This window comes from Dama dama, chromosome 7, assembly GCF_033118175.1.
Source record: "Dama dama isolate Ldn47 chromosome 7, ASM3311817v1, whole genome shotgun sequence".
NCBI classification, from domain to species: Eukaryota; Metazoa; Chordata; class Mammalia; order Artiodactyla; family Cervidae; genus Dama; species Dama dama.
Genome location: NC_083687.1, coordinates 33299135 through 33319045, shown reverse-complemented (window position 1 = coordinate 33319045; position 19911 = coordinate 33299135). Strand labels below are relative to the sequence as shown.

General features: G+C 41.3%; 1 protein-coding gene and 10 non-coding genes across 11 annotated transcripts; 3 read left to right on the top strand and 8 right to left on the bottom strand.

Annotated features, from left to right (window-relative positions):
• Positions 1-1701: 1701 nt before the first annotated feature.
• LOC133059821 (histone H4-like) lies at positions 1702-2365 on the bottom strand. The gene has a single exon (XM_061147413.1). The coding sequence runs from the start codon at positions 2208-2210 to the stop codon at positions 1758-1760; it is 453 nt and encodes a 150-aa protein (XP_061003396.1). The 5' UTR covers positions 2211-2365; the 3' UTR covers positions 1702-1757.
• Positions 2366-2991: 626 nt separating this feature from the next.
• On the top strand, positions 2992-3063 carry TRNAM-CAU (transfer RNA methionine (anticodon CAU)). The gene has a single exon. It is a non-coding gene; the product is annotated as a tRNA-Met (tRNA).
• Positions 3064-4436: 1373 nt separating this feature from the next.
• Positions 4437-4509, top strand: TRNAR-UCG (transfer RNA arginine (anticodon UCG)). Its single transcript has one exon. It is a non-coding gene; the product is annotated as a tRNA-Arg (tRNA).
• A 2883-nt stretch (positions 4510-7392) lies between these two features.
• Positions 7393-7474, bottom strand: TRNAS-GCU (transfer RNA serine (anticodon GCU)). The gene has a single exon. It is a non-coding gene; the product is annotated as a tRNA-Ser (tRNA).
• Positions 7475-9084: 1610 nt separating this feature from the next.
• Positions 9085-9156, bottom strand: TRNAQ-UUG (transfer RNA glutamine (anticodon UUG)). Its single transcript has one exon. It is a non-coding gene; the product is annotated as a tRNA-Gln (tRNA).
• Positions 9157-9655: 499 nt separating this feature from the next.
• Positions 9656-9727, bottom strand: TRNAQ-UUG (transfer RNA glutamine (anticodon UUG)). The gene has a single exon. It is a non-coding gene; the product is annotated as a tRNA-Gln (tRNA).
• Positions 9728-10806: 1079 nt separating this feature from the next.
• TRNAS-UGA (transfer RNA serine (anticodon UGA)) lies at positions 10807-10888 on the bottom strand. Its single transcript has one exon. It is a non-coding gene; the product is annotated as a tRNA-Ser (tRNA).
• A 433-nt stretch (positions 10889-11321) lies between these two features.
• Positions 11322-11393, bottom strand: TRNAM-CAU (transfer RNA methionine (anticodon CAU)). Its single transcript has one exon. It is a non-coding gene; the product is annotated as a tRNA-Met (tRNA).
• A 356-nt stretch (positions 11394-11749) lies between these two features.
• TRNAG-GCC (transfer RNA glycine (anticodon GCC)) lies at positions 11750-11820 on the bottom strand. Its single transcript has one exon. It is a non-coding gene; the product is annotated as a tRNA-Gly (tRNA).
• Positions 11821-16549: 4729 nt separating this feature from the next.
• TRNAW-CCA (transfer RNA tryptophan (anticodon CCA)) lies at positions 16550-16621 on the bottom strand. The gene has a single exon. It is a non-coding gene; the product is annotated as a tRNA-Trp (tRNA).
• Positions 16622-18875: 2254 nt separating this feature from the next.
• On the top strand, positions 18876-18948 carry TRNAR-UCG (transfer RNA arginine (anticodon UCG)). Its single transcript has one exon. It is a non-coding gene; the product is annotated as a tRNA-Arg (tRNA).
• Positions 18949-19911: the final 963 nt, after the last annotated feature.

Sequence of the window (19911 nt, the reverse complement as noted above, 5' to 3'; positions counted from 1 at the left end):
CTATAAAGTTTTGCCCAGCTTCAGTTTTGTTCATAGCACCATCTAACAAACAGTTTTACCTGTTTTGTCTGTTCCCCTTCCAACAAAATATAAGCTCCATGAATTTAGAAATACTGTTTTGTTCACTATTGTTCACTGCTATAATTCCATAGCATCGAACAGTGCCTGGTACATGCCATGTGCTCAATTTTGTTTGTTAAATTAACATCATCGTATGAATTTATCTCCTCCAATCAGTGCCTTAGCTCCAATAACATCTTGATTCTTTTCATATTTAAACACCAGAGCCCATATCTTTGAAAGAGATGACATTCCAAATGACTCCATTGATTTCTGGCTTTCAAAGTATCACCCTACAAACTACTTGCCAGCCATAAGGAGGAGAAATGAGATTTTACTAAGAAGCTATTAACAATTATTCTAAACCAATGACTGACCTAGAACCCCCATAATCCCCTTAACAAGTGACCCTGATGTACAATAGTATTTACATACAATGATCTATAACCTGTTCCTTGACAAGAGAATTAATGTTATTTCAGTCAAGTCCAGGGAAAATCACTTCTACTTTGTAGGACATACAGGGTACAGAAATCAAAATAACCCCATCAGGAAACAAGCCAAACCAGGAGGACATTCTATAGGCCAGGTCTACATCAAATCAATGTCAGAAAACTGAGATCCAGGAAATCTGGAGAAAACATGTATCAATGCATTAAGAGACCTGAGACGGAACAAAAGGTAAGATTGGATCTTCCTCTGAACAAACCAGATCTCTAAGACATTTAAGGTATAACAAAGATTTGTTCATGTGTACAGACTATTAGGTATTTAGTTAGGCAGTAAGTATACCGGTAACTTTTAAAAACAAACAATAACAAAAACAGTGCATATTTCCTTTGAGGTAAAAAATCCTGCTGTCTGTATAGTACTTTTTTTTTTTTACTTAAGCCTAAGTGCCATTTATGTTGCTCATTTGAAAACATACTTCCTGTCGACTTTTCAAATTTTTCAAACAGGAATTCGTACTATAATGTCCTCTATACCTAATACATGGTAGCTCTCCCGGCGGGTCCATTTTAATTGTTCCCTCAATACATGGGTACAAGTTTTAGTCAGCAGAGCGCAGCAGCAGCACCACACGCCAGCCGAGGCCAGAAGCGCGCCCCCGCTGAGGGGAAGACCCGCCCTACTCGTGAATTCGCCTTTGTTCCGACTCGCGCTTCCCGCCGCGGGCGCGGGCTTTCTTTGTTCCTCTGCCTCGCCGCCATCTTGAGCACAGGCCACCGCCGGGAGAGAGCCAGGCATCGCTACATCGCGGTGAGTGTAAGCGACTTCTCTGTAATACTAAAGAACCGTGGATATTCGATTCCAAATTCGAAATATCCCAAAATTAAGAAAATCTTTCTGGGGTAGACTGTCTCATAAAACGTTTAAACGCGCCGAAACTATATCTAAAACCACAGTGAACTTCCACCTCTAAAACTTCCTGTGTGTGTGTGCGTGCTGTCATGTCCGACTGTGCAGTCCTATCCATGGTATCATCTTGGCAAAAATAATGGGGTGGACTACCATGCCATCCTCCAGTGTTAAGTTCCGAGAGGTGGGCTTTGTTTAGGGGAGACTGAGCATGTGACATGTGCCTGAAGAAACAACAGAAACCGCAAGAAGTGCTAGCTAGCTCTTTCATCGAAATATGTGGGCGGCCCTGAAAAGGGCCTTTGGTGGAAATATTAAGAACGCTGGAAACCGGCAACTTAACCGCCAAAGCCGTAGAGGGTGCGGCCCTGGCGTTTCAGCGCGTAGACCACATCCATAGCGGTGACAGTTTTGCGCTTGGCATGCTCGGTGTAAGTGACCGCATCGCGGATCACGTTTTCCAGGAACACCTTCAACACCCCGCGGGTCTCCTCATAGATGAGGCCAGAAATGCGCTTAACTCCTCCACGCCGGGCCAGACGACGGATGGCAGGCTTGGTGATGCCCTGGATGTTATCGCGAAGAACCTTGCGGTGACGCTTAGCGCCGCCTTTCCCAAGGCCCTTCCCGCCCTTGCCGCGTCCAGACATGGTAAAGCTGCTAAGAGAACTTTCAAAACAGCACCGACAAAGCAGAGGCAATTCCTTTATATGAGCGGGTTCCGGACCGAAGTGAGAACTGAAATCGCTTTCGCGGGCACATTCATTTAGCCTGCCAGCCCCTCCCCTCATGACGCAGTTCTGGGTGACGTCACGACAACTTAGTCCCCGCCCACCGAGCGGGCCCTTCTCTGAGGATTCTCTTGTGGGTCCTCCTTCCTTAAGTGGGAATTTTCGAACGCATTTTAAAACTGGGTCAGACTAAAGAAGTTAACATTTTTTACTAATTCTGTTTTGCTGCTTAGGATGCTTTGGGACGGTTGCACTGGAGCCTTGGCCCACATGACCGGAACTGCTGTAACCTTCGTTGGAAATGAGGGCCCCGCTTTACCTCCACGTTTACGGGGCCTTCAGCACTGCGGCTCCCTCCCGGTAACAAAACCCCTTCAAATCGAAACCCCTCTCCAGAGGAGTTTAAAAGCTTCAAGACCTCACCTTTTCCATCACCAAGCCAAGGGAAATCTAACCAAAAGATTTTTTTTTCCCCAAAGGCAAATACATGGTTGGTTAGCGAGTCTCCGGTAGAAATCTCGCCAGCCGCGCGAACCAAAGTTCCTCTCACTTCTTATCTTCGTTTTCTTCTCTGATTATTAAAGCTTGTGATTCTCATTTAATTATCTAACCATTCCTCCTTCTGCGCCCAGTAACTTAATTCCGTATTAATGTTTACTTTTCTACTCCTTGTTTTCTCTGATTCTGGTAGCGACATTAATCCAAACTGTCGGCATCTTGTAGCCAAAGTATTGAAATAAATACCTCTCCCCGCCCCCGCCCTTACAGTTTTCTAAAGGTAGTTAGAGGCGTGTTTCCTAGTACAGTTAAGGGTATTATTAGTAAATCATTTAAGCCGTAGAGCAGAGTGGCGCAGCGGAAGCGTGCTGGGCCCATAACCCAGAGGTCGATGGATCGAAACCATCCTCTGCTAGGTTGAGCTTTTTCTGAACTCCCACTAGAAAATACCCTGAAAATGAATGTGAAATCGTTCCCGTGATTTCTTTTGTTTGCCAAAGTATCCTTGTTATTATTGTCTCCACTTTTCATGACAGCGTTCATTGTCTTGTGATGCTGCCTAAGTACTGAATTAAAGAGAGAGCAGGAGTGGAAGCCCAGATCTTGTTATGCTTCCTTCTATTCATAATTCAGAAAGCACTGTTGTTTGTAAGAAATTGAGGGCATTTAGTTAAAGTGACAAACTAAAAATCTCCTGGGCCATTCCTGCGCAGATTCTTTGCAACTACTAGAGTTTTAATCCTCGGAGTAAATAAGTAACAGTTTGAGACAGAGTGCAGAGTTTGGTGACCTTAATTGTACGCTGACCTGAGAAGACCACTTCGGCCGCTACTGTAAATGTGTCTCTACCCTCTACCTTCCTTTTCAACCTCTAATAGAACTATTCTCAATGCTTATTTTTTAAATATATGTGTGGACTGTTTTTTTTCCCCCTCTCTCAGAAAGGATTGTTATTCAGATACTTACGTTACATACTGTGCTAAGAACTAGGAAAACTCATTAAGTAGCCTAAAGAGTAGACATGCTTTTAAAACAATATGTAACTATATATAGTACACGTATGTACAGTACAGATATTTCTTTAAAAGATTGTACACTAAGTGCAACGGGGGAAAGGGAAAATGATGTTTCCAGTAGCCCTATGATCACCCAGTAGTTGGTGATTGGCTGGAAGGATTCACATGAATCAAGATATATCCAAGGTTAAAATTTATTACAGCAAAGAAAAAAGTGTAGACACAAAAAGGAAAAGATATACACAAGCAAATACTACAGAAGCCTTTGTCCTCCATCTTCAAGGATGACACGGACACTCTTGCTTGCTTGAGTGGAAAAGTCATGAAAAGAAAGACACCAATCATGCTCAAAAATCACTTTGGCTGAATTTCCAGTCCAATAATTTTCTCAAAGATAAGATAGAGTCTCCAACAAGGCTGTGTGTGTGTGTATGTCCACTTAATATATATATATATATTATATGTGTATATATATATGTGTGTATATATATATATATAATATATATATATATATACACAACGTTTTGGCATCCTTTATGTGCCATATACTCCCTCCATGGAGTACCCAAGACCGAAATAATTGTCAGTTCTTATCTTTCACAAGGCGGTACTCCTTGGTCCCAAATAACCCCTGTAATCTCGAATTTCCATTTTTCTAAAGACAGGGCGCGGGTGGCGCGGGGACCATTACCTTTTTGCTATCACGTAGCTTTCACGAATCAGGACCAGAAAGAAAATTTACTAAGTGGCTCAAGAACCGTCTCTCCTCAGAGACCACGTGGCCTAACGGATAAGGCGTCTGACTTCGGATCAGAAGATTGAGGGTTCGAATCCCTTCGTGGTTAGTTTTGACTTTTCACTCCTGTAATAGACTTTAATAGTCATGTCTCCTGGATAGGCTATCGAAAACCCTGTGTTTACTGTGTCTCGAACCTTTTTCTTTCTGCCCTATTTTTAAGAGGTTATTCTCAAAAGCCTTCGGAGAACAAGAGTGAAGAGTGGCTGGAAATCAAAACTCTAACAAAGCTTCCAATAATTTGGGGGCCCTCACGTTCTCCCTAAATTTGGATTTGAGCTCCTGAGTTTCATCTTCACAGACTCAGCTTGTCCTTGAAAAGGGAATTCCGATCTGTAAGTGGAACTCTCTCCAACTGAGCCCCCAGTTGGTAGCACAGGGGGAAACCTGCTGCTTCTCCTTTCCCATGGCTTCCTCCAAAGCCACAACCTCTTCTCTATTAGTTCTGAGTTCCGGCTGCTGGAATCTGTCCTTGGTTTCCACTCTTCTCCTGTCTTTTCCATCTTAACTTCCTTTTTTTCCTTTGGTTTTATTGCCATCAAAAGGATGAGAACAGCTTTTATTCAAACCGAAATTACAGAACAAAATATTAAGGTCATTAAAGAGCTGGACTATTTGCAAAGTGTGTATGCAAAACAGGAAGGCGGAGAAGATAAGCACACAAAACACACAAAAACTTTTTTCTGTACCTAAATAACTGAATTTAATAGTTAGGATGAAGAAAACTGTTTCCAATGTTGAGTTCTTAGTGAAACATATGATGTTCCCAGATTTAAGTCATATGGAAGCTTAGCTCTTTTCTACTAAACATATTCCTCTTTCTTTCTCTCTTTTTGGAAAACAATAGAAGAGATTAGCACATTTAAAATTATCTTTTGCGTGGGACTTTTTTCGACCCTACAGACTGTAGCCCACCAGGTTCCTCTGTCCATGGGATTCTCCAGGCAAAAATACTATGGGCTGCCATCTTCCCAACCCAGGGAGGCAGCCTGTGTCTCCCGCTCTTATATTGCACCGGGGGAGCGGGGTTTTTTACCCACTGAGAAGCCCCAAATAATCCTTTAATGTGTATTAAAAGAAGTGACAAATACCCTAGGTATATTCTGCCTGGACAAAGTTTTTTTTCCTCCCATGTCAACATCATGCACACACACACGTATACATACACACGTATACATATACACATATACAGTATCCTGTTATTTTATGATTATCTGTTGAATGTTTACAGTGTGCAAAGTTGAGGAGACAAGGATCTAAAAGGGTGGTACCCCTACAACCTTATTCTCAAACAAGGTAACATGGGGATGGAGAGGCAAGAGGGCTAAGACTGACTGCTCAGATATCTAATACCTGTAATTATTTGTTGGAGAAAATTCAAAGATACAAAAAAACATATTACCCAATTCCTCAAAGCTCCACTTTGGCCTCCAATCTGAATCATCGTTTTTTCAGTTTTAATTTTCCAAATAAAATGGGTTATAGTTTGTGAGCCATCTTTGAACCACATGTACCACATAAGCCATATCTTGTAAAATAAAATTCCAAAACAGATTTTACTGCAAAATTTGTACTTCATAGGTCTCAATCCTCATGAGCCTTTGGAGGATCTGCTGGCCTATGACAAGTGTACTTGAGAAGGATTTTCCAAATTTCAAAAATCATAATCCCAGTCACTGGATTTGAACACGTTAGAAAGACCTTATCACCTTAACCTCTTGATCTAAAAGAACTTGGTTCCCATGAACCTTAGTAAGGAAAAGTTGGTTATATGATTTTTCTTTTAACAAGCAATTTGTCTGCTCTCTACCTCGGTTTTCTCATCCGTAAAACAGAGACAGGTGATGGGAGGGAGGGTTTTCCAAAAGATCATCTTTACGGTCCCTTCAAATTTTGTTATTCCACACCATGTACTCAGCCCTTTGCTATAGTTTTCCTGTAAGGTGAAAGAAAAGAGGGGAACAGATGAGATTTTGTGGGATTATGTGCTAAAATTAAGATATAAGTGGCAGAAGATGATCAAAGAAGGAAGGAAACACATAGAGCCTGGAACTCGTGGAAAAGGTCTTTGACTAAATTCATTCATACAAAATACAAAGAGAAGAATGATGCTTACATTTGAGAATTCACAGAACAGGTTTATTTGATGTGCCTCTTGCAAAAATATTTTGCCACCAAGGAGTAGAGACTTTCCAGGCAGAAGTGACTGCCTGAGCAAAAGCAGATCACGTGAACAGTTTCTGCTCCTGAAAGCAGGGACCCGGGGTCAGATAAAGCTAGAGTCTGTCGAAGAGATTGGGGGCGACGGCAGGGCAGGTAGGAAGTGATGAGGTGTAAGGAGATAGTGCCTTGGACCTGGAAACGTGCTGCCTGGGATTTAAAAGGCAAATATATATATACAAAAACTGCCGAGACAAGGAACCATGGCTGGAGAGCGGTTGGGAGCAGTGAATGAAGAGGATGACCCGTGGTTCTCAGCCCATCAGAGTCACCTGTGGTGCCTGCAACCACAGAGACGTCACCCTCGGGTTTACTGATTCAGCTGTGTCGAAGGTGTGGCGGAAACGGGGACATTTTGAGAAAACTCCTGATAGGTGTAATTTGCTTCCACTGTTTGGAACGCAGGCAGGAAGGAGGCGGCCAGCGGGTTGGGCGGAGTGTTAATAGACAAGGGAACTCAGAAGGGCCGGAATCAGTTTTTTACTCCGGTGGAGAAGCAGGAGAATCGGTGAGCACGCCTGAGCCTGAGCAGAGGCAGCAGTTTCTTAACTCTCTCATACGCGCGACGCATTTCCTAATCTCTCTATAAAAGGGGTTAAAAACATGCTTTATTGATAGTGGAAGTTACGCAGTAACGGAACACCGATTTATACCTTGTTCACAAGGCACTACACTAAAACCTCACTCCCACACATAGCGGGAGGGGCCAGGACGACGAGGATGGGATTCGAACCCACGCGTGCAGAGCACAATGGATTAGCAGTCCATCGCCTTAACCACTCGGCCACCTCGTCACCCACATGGGTATCCTCCGATAAAATAATATTTCTCCACACAACAGAGTTCTATTTGTGAAATTACATTATTATTTTTTTAACTAATGAAGAAAATGTCTTTTCTCCCTATTAATGGCCCTCTTGCTTTGATAAAGGAAGAAAAAAATAATAGACCACACTCCAAGAACTAAAGAAAACAGTGTGAAGGATCCTCAAAAGTCTTAAAACTAGATCTATTTTATGATCCAACAACCCCAGTTTTAGGTATTCATCCAAAAGAAAACAGGATATCAAAAATATATCTGCACTCCTATGTTTATTACAACACTGTTTACAATAGTCAAGATATGGGGGGAAATTGTCAGGAAATGAATAAAGAAAATGAGATGTGTATATGTGTAATGGAATGTTATTCAGCCACAAGAAAGAAGGAAACTCTACCATTCAAGACAACATGGACCTTGAAGATGTTATGCTAAGTGAGATAAGACATACAAAGAAAGACAAATACTGTATGATATCACTTATAATATCTAAGAATACGTTACCTTACATGATAAGCTAAGAATATGTTACCTTACATGGTAAAAGAGATTTTGCAGATATGATTAAATTGAGGATTTCAAGATGGAAGAGTATCCTGGCTTATCCAAGTGGACCCAAAGGAGGATCAGATTCAATAGTAGGAAATGTGAATGCAGAACCAAGAGGCAATGCATGGAAGAGGCCATTAAAGTTGAAAAAAGCAAGGAAATATTCTTGAAGTCTCTTGAAATATTCTTCATTGAAGTCTCCAGAAGAAACAGCCCTTCTGATGCCTTGATTTTAGACTTCTGAACTCCAGAACTGTTAGAAAGTAAATTTGTGTTGTTTTAAGTAACTAAATTGGTGGTCATTTGCTACAACAGCAATAGGAAATTAATGCAGAGGTTCTAAAGCACTTCCATGACTGGGGCTTAATAGGCAGGAAGAACTTTGCAGAACTTTTTCTAGAATGCCAGAGGCATTTGTGGGGACTCTTATTTGATGTCACTGACAGTAGTGGAGGACAGATGCTTAAATTGTGGTGAGAAAGTCAACAGAAGGAATTTAGAGTCCCACTGACAGCTGATATTGTTGTATTCAAAGACCAGAGGGTTAACCACTTCACCATGGGACCTTGATATAAGTAACCTTCACAGGAAGATTTGTATCCTGGTCAGTTGATCTTTAAAAGGCTTCAGCATAGATTCTATGGGAACATTCAGAGACAGCCTCCTGTAAAGAGACAGTGGAGGCTCTCAGATGACTGATAGCTTAGAATCTTGTTCTATGTTTTGGACATTTTCTGGTCTGTGTGCAGAGTTTTGCAGCCTACAGAGCATTTGCCTGAGCTCCGGAGGAGAAAAGGGTCACAGGTGGGGACTGTCTTCTGGGACTTCTATAAAGGCCTCTGATAATATGAACTCTTAATCACTCAAGTACACTTACAAATCTGACGTACTTCGTAGGAATCCCAGAAGAAAGTAAGGAAGGATGCTTCTCCGGAGAAGGATGCCTGAGTGGGAAGGTTATGCCTGAAAACCGACGTATACATTATCAATTTGAGGCAAACCAAGAGAAAATTGGCTGGCCACCAAAACTAAGGTAGGTCCCACCGAGATTTGAACTCGGATCGCTGGATTCAAAGTCCAGAGTGCTAACCATTACACCATGGGGCCACCACAACCTTGTACCTGCTGGAAGATTTCTGAATATTCATTGACGAGCCTGTGCTTCTCTTCAGGATTTTGTGAACTATGATTTTTATTTTAAAAATATTTATAAAGAATCAGTTGTATACCAGTCAGCAGAGGATCCGAGTGAAATGCAACGACCAAGGGTCACAGGCACTACAAATTTCTCAGGACCCAGTTCCTATTAAAAACTGATGGAATTCGAACCCAGAACTGAGGTCAGGGGTATAAAACGCGAATAGTCAAGCAGACGGCAATCTAAATTACTACAATCTGAGGGGATTCTGTGGTCCAGAGAAGGAAATAGAGGAGAAGAAGACGACAGATACGAAATCTCAGATGAAAGGATAGAGAAAGTTGTTCTGCAGGACATTGCCTCCTAGCTGACAGGGATGGGGTGTCTAGCCTCGCAAGCGATTAGGTGTCTGGCCTCCTCGAGGTACCACAGTGACTGAAGAGATGGGGAGGGAAGGCACTAAAAGTTAGGTCCCACCGAGATTTGAACTCGGATCGCTGGATTCAAAGTCCAGAGTGCTAACCATTACACCATGGGGCCACTACATCCTCTGTGAGACAAGCAGTTAGGAATGTGGCTGTAGTGTGTCACATGCACTTTATTCTGATGATTTCCGTCTTAGATGAATGAAGGCCTCATTATCAGTGCTTCGCAATGCGAAAAGCATAACAGAGCTCACTTTGCTTCCAGTTTTTCTCAGAGTTCACGTAGGGTTTGAGTACCTGCCTTACTTGCAAGATCAAAATTGCACTCACTGAATTTCTGACCTGGGCCATGAATGTCTATATATGGTGTCTGCACTTAAAAATTCCATAGGACACGTGTGAATATAGAAAAACAAGAAAAACGTTCAAGATAAGTTAGGAAATTATTAGTAATTTTGAGATTAAGGAAAAACTTTTGGAGTATTTTTACATCCTTCTTTTTGCTTATCTGCATGTCCTAATAGATCGATTGCAAGTTTGATACAAGTTGAATTTTTGTTATATTCATTCTTATTTCTGTTGCATATACTGTGTGCGTATGTCTTAAAAAGAGTTTTAGCAAGCGAAACAGTTTCTGGTGTGTTTGGGTGTTTGGGGTTTTTTTAATAAAATTTAGCCAAAATCTGAAAACAGCTTTGAATATTCTTCAACAGGTACATCCTCCCTACAATCTGGCCTACTAAATGGAATGATAAGAGGGCTCCAGAAGGAAATGGAAATTTCTGTTTGAAATACTGGTTCTGAAACGTCAAAATATTCACGAGTAGAATAGTGATGCCTTGGATATACCCAAATTCTTGGAAGTTCATTAAGGGGAAAAAGAGGCAAGTGAGGATCGAAAGTCAGACCTGAACTGAATTTAATTTCGGGAGATAGTAATTCAAAATGAATTAATGCCTGAGCTTTAAAAAAAAAAAAAAAATATTTATACTGGTCTCAGAAATCCCTAGCGTTTACCAAAGTAAATTTCAAAGATTTTCTCTACAGACACTTATACTAGGGGACTAAAATTTCCTCCATCCAATTTTATGGAGAAAGATAATAATAATCAGGGAAACTGTATTTCGTGTTAAGTTTCCACAGTTGGAACTTGGACCTGGAGAGGAGGGCAAAAAAAAAAAAAAAAAAAAGTTACGTAGCCGGCAGGATTCGAACCTGCGCGGGGAGACCCCAATGGATTTCAAGTCCATCGCCTTAACCACTCGGCCACGACTACATAACTGATTAGATTGTCTAGATATATTCCCATGAGGAATATCTTGCCTGTTACAAATCTTTCATTTTAACAGCTGTTCTGGAATGCCTGTCACCATGATAAAAAATATCAACAATTTGAAGACTGAGATGTTGGTTACAGACCTTATCACAAAATGTAACCTTTGTCTGACGGGCAAGATACCAGAGATCTTACGAAGCTCACATTCCAATTCCTACGAGGTGTAGTGGTCCCAAAATCTGAGAGATCAAATTCCAACAGATTTACCGGACATAAAGAATAAGATTTTCCTCCGTTAAAAATGGGAAAGAGGTATTTCTAACAAGCAGCTTTAGGGATTCTTACACATCCAGAGCTAGATGTGATAGTCTGTTGTAAATAGCATTCAGTCCCTTTTAAGATCAGGTTTCAATCAACAAAAACGCACAACAAGTAGCAGAGGATGGTTTCGATCCATCGACCTCTGGGTTATGGGCCCAGCACGCTTCCGCTGCGCCACTCTGCTAACACGTGCCCTGTCTTTTTTAATTCATTTTCAAGGGAATAAATTCTGGCACTTTCCTAGAGCTAAGATATTGTGAATATTTTTCTAAAGCTGCTTCGAAGAATAGGAATACTGCATATATGTCTGTACGTGGCCACATTCCACCTCCAAATACCACCGACTCAGAAATCACCTTCTAAAGACTACTTCTATCAACTGAGGTTTGCTTGGTTGTTGGAAAACCAAATGCATGCCAATAGGTATAATTTATAAAATTGAAATTGTAAATTTACAATGGTGAAACTGTAAATTACGAGAAGTGCACTTACCTTAAAATATTTGTTTGTGGCTTTTCAGGGAAAAAGAACAGACTTGCTTGCATTGGCCGGGAATCGAACCCGGGCCTCCCGCGTGGCAGGCGAGAATTCTACCACTGAACCACCAATGCCTCAATGAATTCAGTACTCTTTATTTGTATTCATATAATTATGGTATTCCTAAATTCTTAGGAAAATAACGAGGATGTGTATTTTTCTCCCCAGAATATTCCTAAATCCCATCGAATAACAGATTACATCTAAATATTCTGGGAAAACCTATGAACCAGAAGGAAACTGAAACTGCTGATATGTGACTTGGAGCCTTTTGAAAATGAAAAATACCTAAAAACACCTGATATATAAAAATGTCTTTCTCCATCCTTTCCTCAATTTATATCTTTAATGAAAACACTTTCTGAAAGTTTCTCATTAAGGCTGAAAGCCAATTTGGTTACTTATGAGGCCAATGTGCTCAATTCAAGTTTGAAGCACCAAATTGCTTCATTTTGGAAAAAAAGACCTTCTATTGTCATGTTTATGGAGACCCAAGTTTGGTAGGGAGGATATTGTCAACGGTAGCAGGATAAAAAAGAAAATAATAAAGGAAAAAAGAATTCTCCCACTTCCTTCTCCTTACTTGCTCCTGGAGACAGGTTGCCGAGGTCACTGTGGCGCTTTGGAAGCAAAAGACAAATCGGGCCTAGAAATAAATCCTATTTCAGGACTTTTCAGCTGGTTCGGAGGGAAAAAACAACACAGAGAAAACCACTGATAATCAATGAAAATAATCTCTACTGAAATGACTCTTGAGTGTGGGCTTTAGGGAAGTAGCACAATCTGACAGCCTGGATTATTAAAGCATGTGAAAGCCCAGGAGGTTTTTTCACTCTAGAAATCTCTTCACCTCTTCTTCAGAATAAAGAAATTGCAATATTTAATAGGCGGCTATGGTTAGGATGCTTTGAAGGGGAAGAATGGCAAAAAGCATTTTAGTAAATTAAGAGGTTGCTAATGTTGATCGTAAAGGAAGAATCTGGGCCATAAATTAGGTTCTTCCAAATCCTAGCAACAGAATAATATATAACTGGACAGTATGAGAGATATAAATAAATTCAGCCAAGTTTCCTAATTTGTTTATTCATATGTAAATAGAGCCTAGCAGAGTTGAATGTAAGTCATTTAACTTACATTCCTCTAGGGGTTGTAAAAATAAAATAAAATGATGCCCATTAAAGCCATGAAAAATAGTATAAAACTATCAGATAAATATTAGCCACTGATTTTTTTTTTCATGGAACTTTTTAATGAACCACTGGGAGTCAGAAGTTTTATCTTCTATTATAAAGAAAAATCTTTAGTGTAATGCACATAGTTGGTGCTCACATTAGTTGTACTGAATTGATTACATACTGTAGGCTATTTTAGAAAAAATATCTAAAAGTATGTTCTTTGTAATATAAAAGTAATTTTTACAATGTGCACTCTATTTCCTCAGATTTCATTTGGTTTAGATGCTAAGTCGTGTCTGACTCTTGCGACCCCACGGACTGTAGCCTGACAGGCTACTCTGTCCATGGGATTCTCCAGCAGGAATACTGGAGTGGGTTGCCTGTTTCCTTCTCCAGAGAATCTTCCAATAATCTCCAATAATCTCATTGGAAAAGAAAACTGAGTTTATTGGACAAGTTCAGTTCAGTTCGGTCGCTCAGTCGTGTCCGACTCTTTGCGACCCCATGAATCGCAGCACGCCAGGCCTTCCTGTCCATCACCAACTCCTGGAGTTTACTCAAACTCATGTCCATCGAGTCGGTGATGCCATCCAGCCATCTCATCCTCTGTCATCCCCTTCTGCTCCTGCCCCCAATCCCTCCCAGCATCAGGGTCTTTTCCAATGAGTCCACTCTTCGCATGAGATGGCCAAAGTATTGGAGTTTCAGCTTCAGCATCAGTCCTTCCAATGAACACCCAGGACTGACCTCCTTTAGGATGGACTGGTTTGATCTCCTTGCAGTCCAAGGGACTCTCAAGAATCTTCTCCAACAGCACAGTTCAAAAGCATCAATTCTTCGGTGCTCAGCTTTCTTTACAGTTCAACTCTCACATCCATACATGACCACTGGAAAAACCATAGCCTTGACTAGACAGACCTTTGTTGACAGAATAATGTCTCTGCTTTTTAATATGCTGTCTAGGCAGGTCATAACTTTCCTTCCAAGGAGTAAGCGTCTTTTAATTTCATGGCTGCAGTCACCATCTGCAGTGATTTTGGAGCCCAAAAATATAAAGTCTGACACTGTTTCCACTGTTTCCCCATCTATTTCCTATGAAGTGATGGGACCAGATGCCATGATCTTAGTTTTCTGAATGTTGAGCTTTAAGCCAACTTTTTCACTCTCCTGTTGCACTTTCATCAAGAGGCTTGTTAGTTCCTCTTCACTTTCTGCCATGAGGGTGGTGTCATCTGCATATCTGAGGTTATTGATATTTCTCCCAGCAATCTTGATTCCAGCTTGTGCTTCTTCCAGCCCAGCATTTCTCATGATGTACTCTGCATAGAAGTTAAATAAGCAGGGTCACAATATACAGCCTCGATGTACTCCTTTTCCTATTTCGAACCAGTCTGTTGTTCCATGTCCAGTTCTAACTGTTGCTTCCTGACCTGCATATAGGTTTCTCAAGAAGCAGGTCAGGTGGTCTGGTATTCCCATCTCTTTAAGAATTTTCCACAGTTTATTGTGATCCACACAGTCAAAGGCTTTGCATTGTCAATAAAGCAGAAATAGCTGCTTTCTGGAACTCTCTTGCTTTTTCGATGATCCAACGGATGTTGGCAATTTGATCTCTGGTTCCTCTGCCTTTTCTAAAACCAGCTTGAACATCTGGAAGTTCATGGTTCACGTATTGCTGAAGCCTGGATTGGAGAATTTTGAGCATTATTTTACTAGCATGTGAGATGAGTGCAATTGTGTGGTAGTTTGAGCATTCTTTGGCATTGCCTTTCTTTGGGATTGGAATAAAAACTGACCTTTTCCAGTCCTGTGGCCACTGCTAAGTTTTCCAAATTTGTTGGCATATTGAGTGCAGCACTTTCACAGCATCATCTTTCAGGATTTGAAATAGCTCAACTGGAATTCCATCAGCTCCACTACTTTTGTTCATAGTGATGCTTTCTAAGGCCCACTTGACTTCACATTCCAGGATGTCTGGCTCTAGGTGAGTGATCACGCCATCATGATTATCTGGGTCAGGAAGATCTTTTTTGTACAGTTCTTCTGTGTATGCTTGCCACCTCTTCTTAATATCTTCTGCTTCTGTTAGGTCCATACCATTTCTGTCCTTTATCGAGCCCATTTTTGCATGAAATGTTCCCTTGATATCTCTAATTTATCTTATCTCTACAAAACCTTTTAGAACTAACACCCAAAAAAGATGTCCTTTTCATTATAGGGGATTGGAATGCAAAAGTAGGAAGTCAAGAAACACCTGGAGTAACAGGCAAATTTGGCCTTGGAGTATGGAATGAAGCAGGGCAAAGGCTAATAGAGTTTTGCCAAGAGAACACACTGGTCATAGCAAACACCCTCTTCCAACAACACAAGAGAAGACTCTATACATGGACATCACCAGATGGTCAACACTGAAATCAGACTGATTATATTCTTTGCAGCCAAAGAAGGAGAAGCTCTATACAGTCAGCAAAAACAAGACCGGGAGCTGACTGTGGCTCAGATCATGAACTCCTTATTGCCAAATTCAGACTTAAATTGAAGAAAGTAGGGAAAACCACTAGACCATTCAGGTATGACCTAAATCAAATCCCTTATGATTATACAGTGGAAGTGAAAAATAGATTTAAGGGACTAGATCTGATAGACAGAGTGCCTGATGAACTATGGATGGAGGTTCGTGACATTGTACAGGAGACAGGGATCAAGACCGTCCCCATGGAAAAGAAATGCAAAAATGCAAAATGGCTGTCTGAGGCGGCCTTACAAATAGCTGTGAAAAGAAGAGAAGCGAAAAGCAAAGGAGAAAAGGAAAGATATTCCCATTTGAATGCAGAGTTCCAAAGAATAGCAAGGAGAGATACGAAAGCCTTCCTCAGTTATCAATGGAAAGAAATAGAGGAAAACAACAGAATGGGAAAGACTAGAGATCTCTTCAAGAAAATTAGAGATACCAAGGGAACAGTTCATGCAAAGATGGGCTTTTGGACAAGAGAGAACATTATGTCAGGAATCTCTATAGTGTCTCAGAGTGAGAAGGCAAAGTTGAGCTATTTAGTGAGATTTTCAAAATCTGGATTTTTGGTGAATAAGGATTGGATAAGGATCGTAATATATATTAGTATTGGTAGACACAGGAGATGATTTTGAGATAAAATGTACTCGTTGTCTACTGCTGTGTAACAAATTACCCTAAAACTTAGTGGCTTAAAACAACAAACATTTACTATCTCATATTTTCTGTGAATCTGGCTTACCCAGGTGGGAGTCTCTTACAAGGTAGCAAACAGGATGTCAAGAGTTACAGACATCCACTTACTTGGGGTTGGAGTATATACCTCTTCCCCTCTTCCTCCCCCTTCTCTTCCTCTGTCATCTTCTCTCCCCTAACCCCCTTCTCCTCCTCCTCCACCTCCTTCATCATTTCCATCCATTTACTTACTCTTCGGTATTCCTGAAAAGCAAAATAAAAATCATAAGTTTAATGTTTTAAGTTTACCTACATTCTCTTTACTTCTATTTGCCAGATCTTCAATAATTTCTGGGAAGAGGTTCCTCTTAAAGAGATTATGTGAGTCAAACACAAACTGGCCAGCAACTTTATGAAAGAAAGCTCCCTTTCCCCAAAAGTTGACCCCGACGTGATTTGAACACGCAACCTTCTGATCTGGAGTCAGACGCGCTACCGTTGCGCCACGAGGTCACAGGTAAAAAGGGGATGCCATTCTAAATTAGGATTTAAATAATGCCTTCCCCTCGCCCCCAGGTCCTAAAGATTTATCTTTTTATTGGTAAACTTGATTATTTTTCTCCCCACTATTCATAGCTTCGCTAATGCTTGGTAGAGAAAGATAAGAAAGGTTAAATATTAACCCAAAAGCCCCAGTACTCCGTGTAGAGGAAACTCGTTGGTTTCTCACTTTCTATCTTTCCACCTGTCTAAACTTTCCTGTCTTGAGAATAACTGTGTACGTACTCAGCTTAGATCTACAATGAAACAGGATTAAGAACTGCCACGATTTTCGAACAACCACTTTTCCTATAAATTCACTAGACCTCAGTTCAGTTCAGTTCAGTCGCTCAGTCGTGTCCGACTCTTTGCGACCCCATGGACTGCAGCACTCCAGGCTTCCCTTTCCATCACCAACTCCCAGAGTTTACTCAAACTCATGTCCATTGAGTCGGTGATGCCATCCAACCATCTCATCCTCTGTCGTCCCCTTCTCCTCCCACCTTCAATCTTTCCCAGCATCAGGGTCTTCTCAAAAAGATCCCCAGCCTTCCCTGCGCTGCAGTGTCCAGTCCTTGACCCTGCACCCACCACCCCGTCCCACACACCCCTCCTACCTCAGCGCTCACCAGGTCCCATTATTCAACCTGGTAAAAAACTGCTTTATCCTCACAAGTGTAGCATAGATGGCTTGTCTTCCTGACCCCTCACTTCTCACTAGAATTCCGAGAGCCTTCTGCTGTCTATACTGTACACTTGCCATTCAGGTCACAACAGCTCAAAGCAAATTGCTAATATCTACTGAGTTCTTAGCATTTTCTACCAGTTCTGTGTTAGTAGAGTCTCCTCTGGCTAGTGATTCTTAAAAAGTGCTCGCAGACCAGGAGCACTTACTTCAGCTGTGTACCTGTTAGCGAAGCAAGTCCTCGGCCACACCCCAGGCCTACAAAATCAGAAAGTCTGGAGGCGGACCCCAGCAGCCTTTGTTTTAACAAAACCTCCCTGATCGTGATGAAGGGAAAAGCCTGAGAATCACTGCCCGAGCCTAGCAACTGGATACTTTGCTCACTCAAAATAATAATAATTTTCCGTTTTCTTCCAGGATGGTGGAGAGGCAAGGTGATATTAGTTTGTTGCCATAGTAAAGTACCACAGATTGGATGGCTTAAGCAACGATTTATCTTCTCACAGTTCTGGAGGCTAGAAGTTCAAGAACAACCCCCTGTCAGTGGGTTTATAGACGGCGGTTCTTCTCCTTGGGGCTTCACATGGTCTTTCCTCTGTGTGTTTGTGTCCTGATCTTTTTAAAATAAGGACACCAGTCATTGTATCAGGGCTTACCGGTATGACCTTTTGTTTTACTTTACTTACTTTTTTAAAAGCCCTGTCTCCAAAGTCACATCTGAGGTACTGAGGTGTCAGAGCTTCGACATATGAGGCTCAGGTGGGAGTAGGGGAGGTAGACAGGAGGACACAATTCAGCTCCTAACAGCCAGTTTCCAGGTGAAGCCACTGCTGACAATTCCTCAGCCTGGCAAGGGGCGTGAGGATGGAGCTTCTGTGGTGTGTATCTGATCCCCTCTTCACTTTTCCTACACCACGTGTTTAGAATTCAGCTTTCTCCGGTCTGACAAGTCAACAAAGCATCACACTTCCATCGGCCTTCCAGATGACAAGTTTGTTGCTATTGCCTTCTCTCCCGAAATGTTGATCCTATTTGAATTTAAGTTTGGGGGCTGTTTTGAGTGGGATTTCTGGAGTGCACAAAAGCGAATTCTTGTCTTTCATCCACAATCTTTACCTGAAAGCCACCCCCGCAAGGCAGCGGTGATCCCCTGAGTAAATAAAACAATCCAGCTCTATTCCTCTCCTTCAGCTCTCAGCTCAAGCATTCCTTCCCTACTGTGGCCTTTCTCCCAGATTCGCATGAAAAGATAAAGCACTCTATTATTAGCTATTGTAGCATCATCTCCTTGTTTTAACTTTACAGCATTTTTAACCCTCAGGTTCAACCTAGTTCCCCAACTAGATAGTAGGATTTTTGAGGAGCTGGAAATGTCCTTTTTTGCAACAATATCTCACTATGTTACAATTATGGGCTTCCCTGGTGGCTCAGCTGTAAAGAATCTGCCTGCCGATGCAAGAGAACAATAACACATGCTACAAGGATAGTTGAGATTGTTTTCTTTCAATGAATCATCCAAACACAGCACAGCGATCATAGCCAGACCACGTGGCCTAATGGATAAGGCGTCTGACTTCGGATCAGAAGATTGAGGGTTCGAATCCCTTCGTGGTTGCTAGGTACTTAAATTATTACTACTTATAAACTGTGAACTTTTATAACGATCATTCTTAAAAATCCAATTTTCTTGGTTAAAGTCCGTAATCAGAAATCTCCTTTCTCCTTAGTAGTTTTATCCTCCATGCATTTCTCTCTTTTTTTTTTTCTTTTTCTTTGTTTTTTTTGGTTTTTTTTTTTTTTCTTTCTTTTTTTTTTTTTTGGTTTGTTTTTGTTTTTTTTTTCCCTCCATGCATTTCTTCTCAACACCCTTTCCTTTGCTTTATGTTTCTTTTTACCCGTCCAATGTCTGTTTCTCTATCCACATTATCTAGTTAGTTCTGGTCTGCTCTTCTCAAAATTTGGTCCTCAAACCAATGGCATCATCCAGGAGCTTCCTAGAAATGCAAACTTTCCCAGCTTGTCCTGGTTCCCTCTCAGCACTATACTTGAACTACAAAATTAGACTTTGGGGAGTGGGGCTCAGGAATCTGGTAACAATTATTGAATCTGGGTGGTGGATATATAGACAATTCCTGATTCTTTCAACTTTTTTAAATGTTTGAAATTTTTTACAGTAAAAGTTTAATTAAAGAAAAAAAAAAATAGGAGGGGGGGTGGGATTGACAGAAGCTGTCCTATTTAAACAAAAGCCCTGGGAGAAGAGTACATGGCTCCTAGGATACAAGACAGAGGGTCAACATCAAGAAACCAGCATTGTGCGAGGAAGGGCAGATCCTTTCTTGCCTCTGGAATCCAGTCTCCCTTGACAGAGTGGTCAGAAAAAGAGCTGAGAAAATTAGACAGATGTCGGTGATGAGGGACTCCTACGCCACTTGTGATCTTCCCTGAAGGCCACAAAGTAATTTTAAAGACTTTAAAGGAGGGGAGAGACCCAATCTGATTTGCATTCTCAGATTAACACATGAGTTAGTGCTGACATAACCCTGCCTACATAATCTGCCCTAAATTACATCTCCAA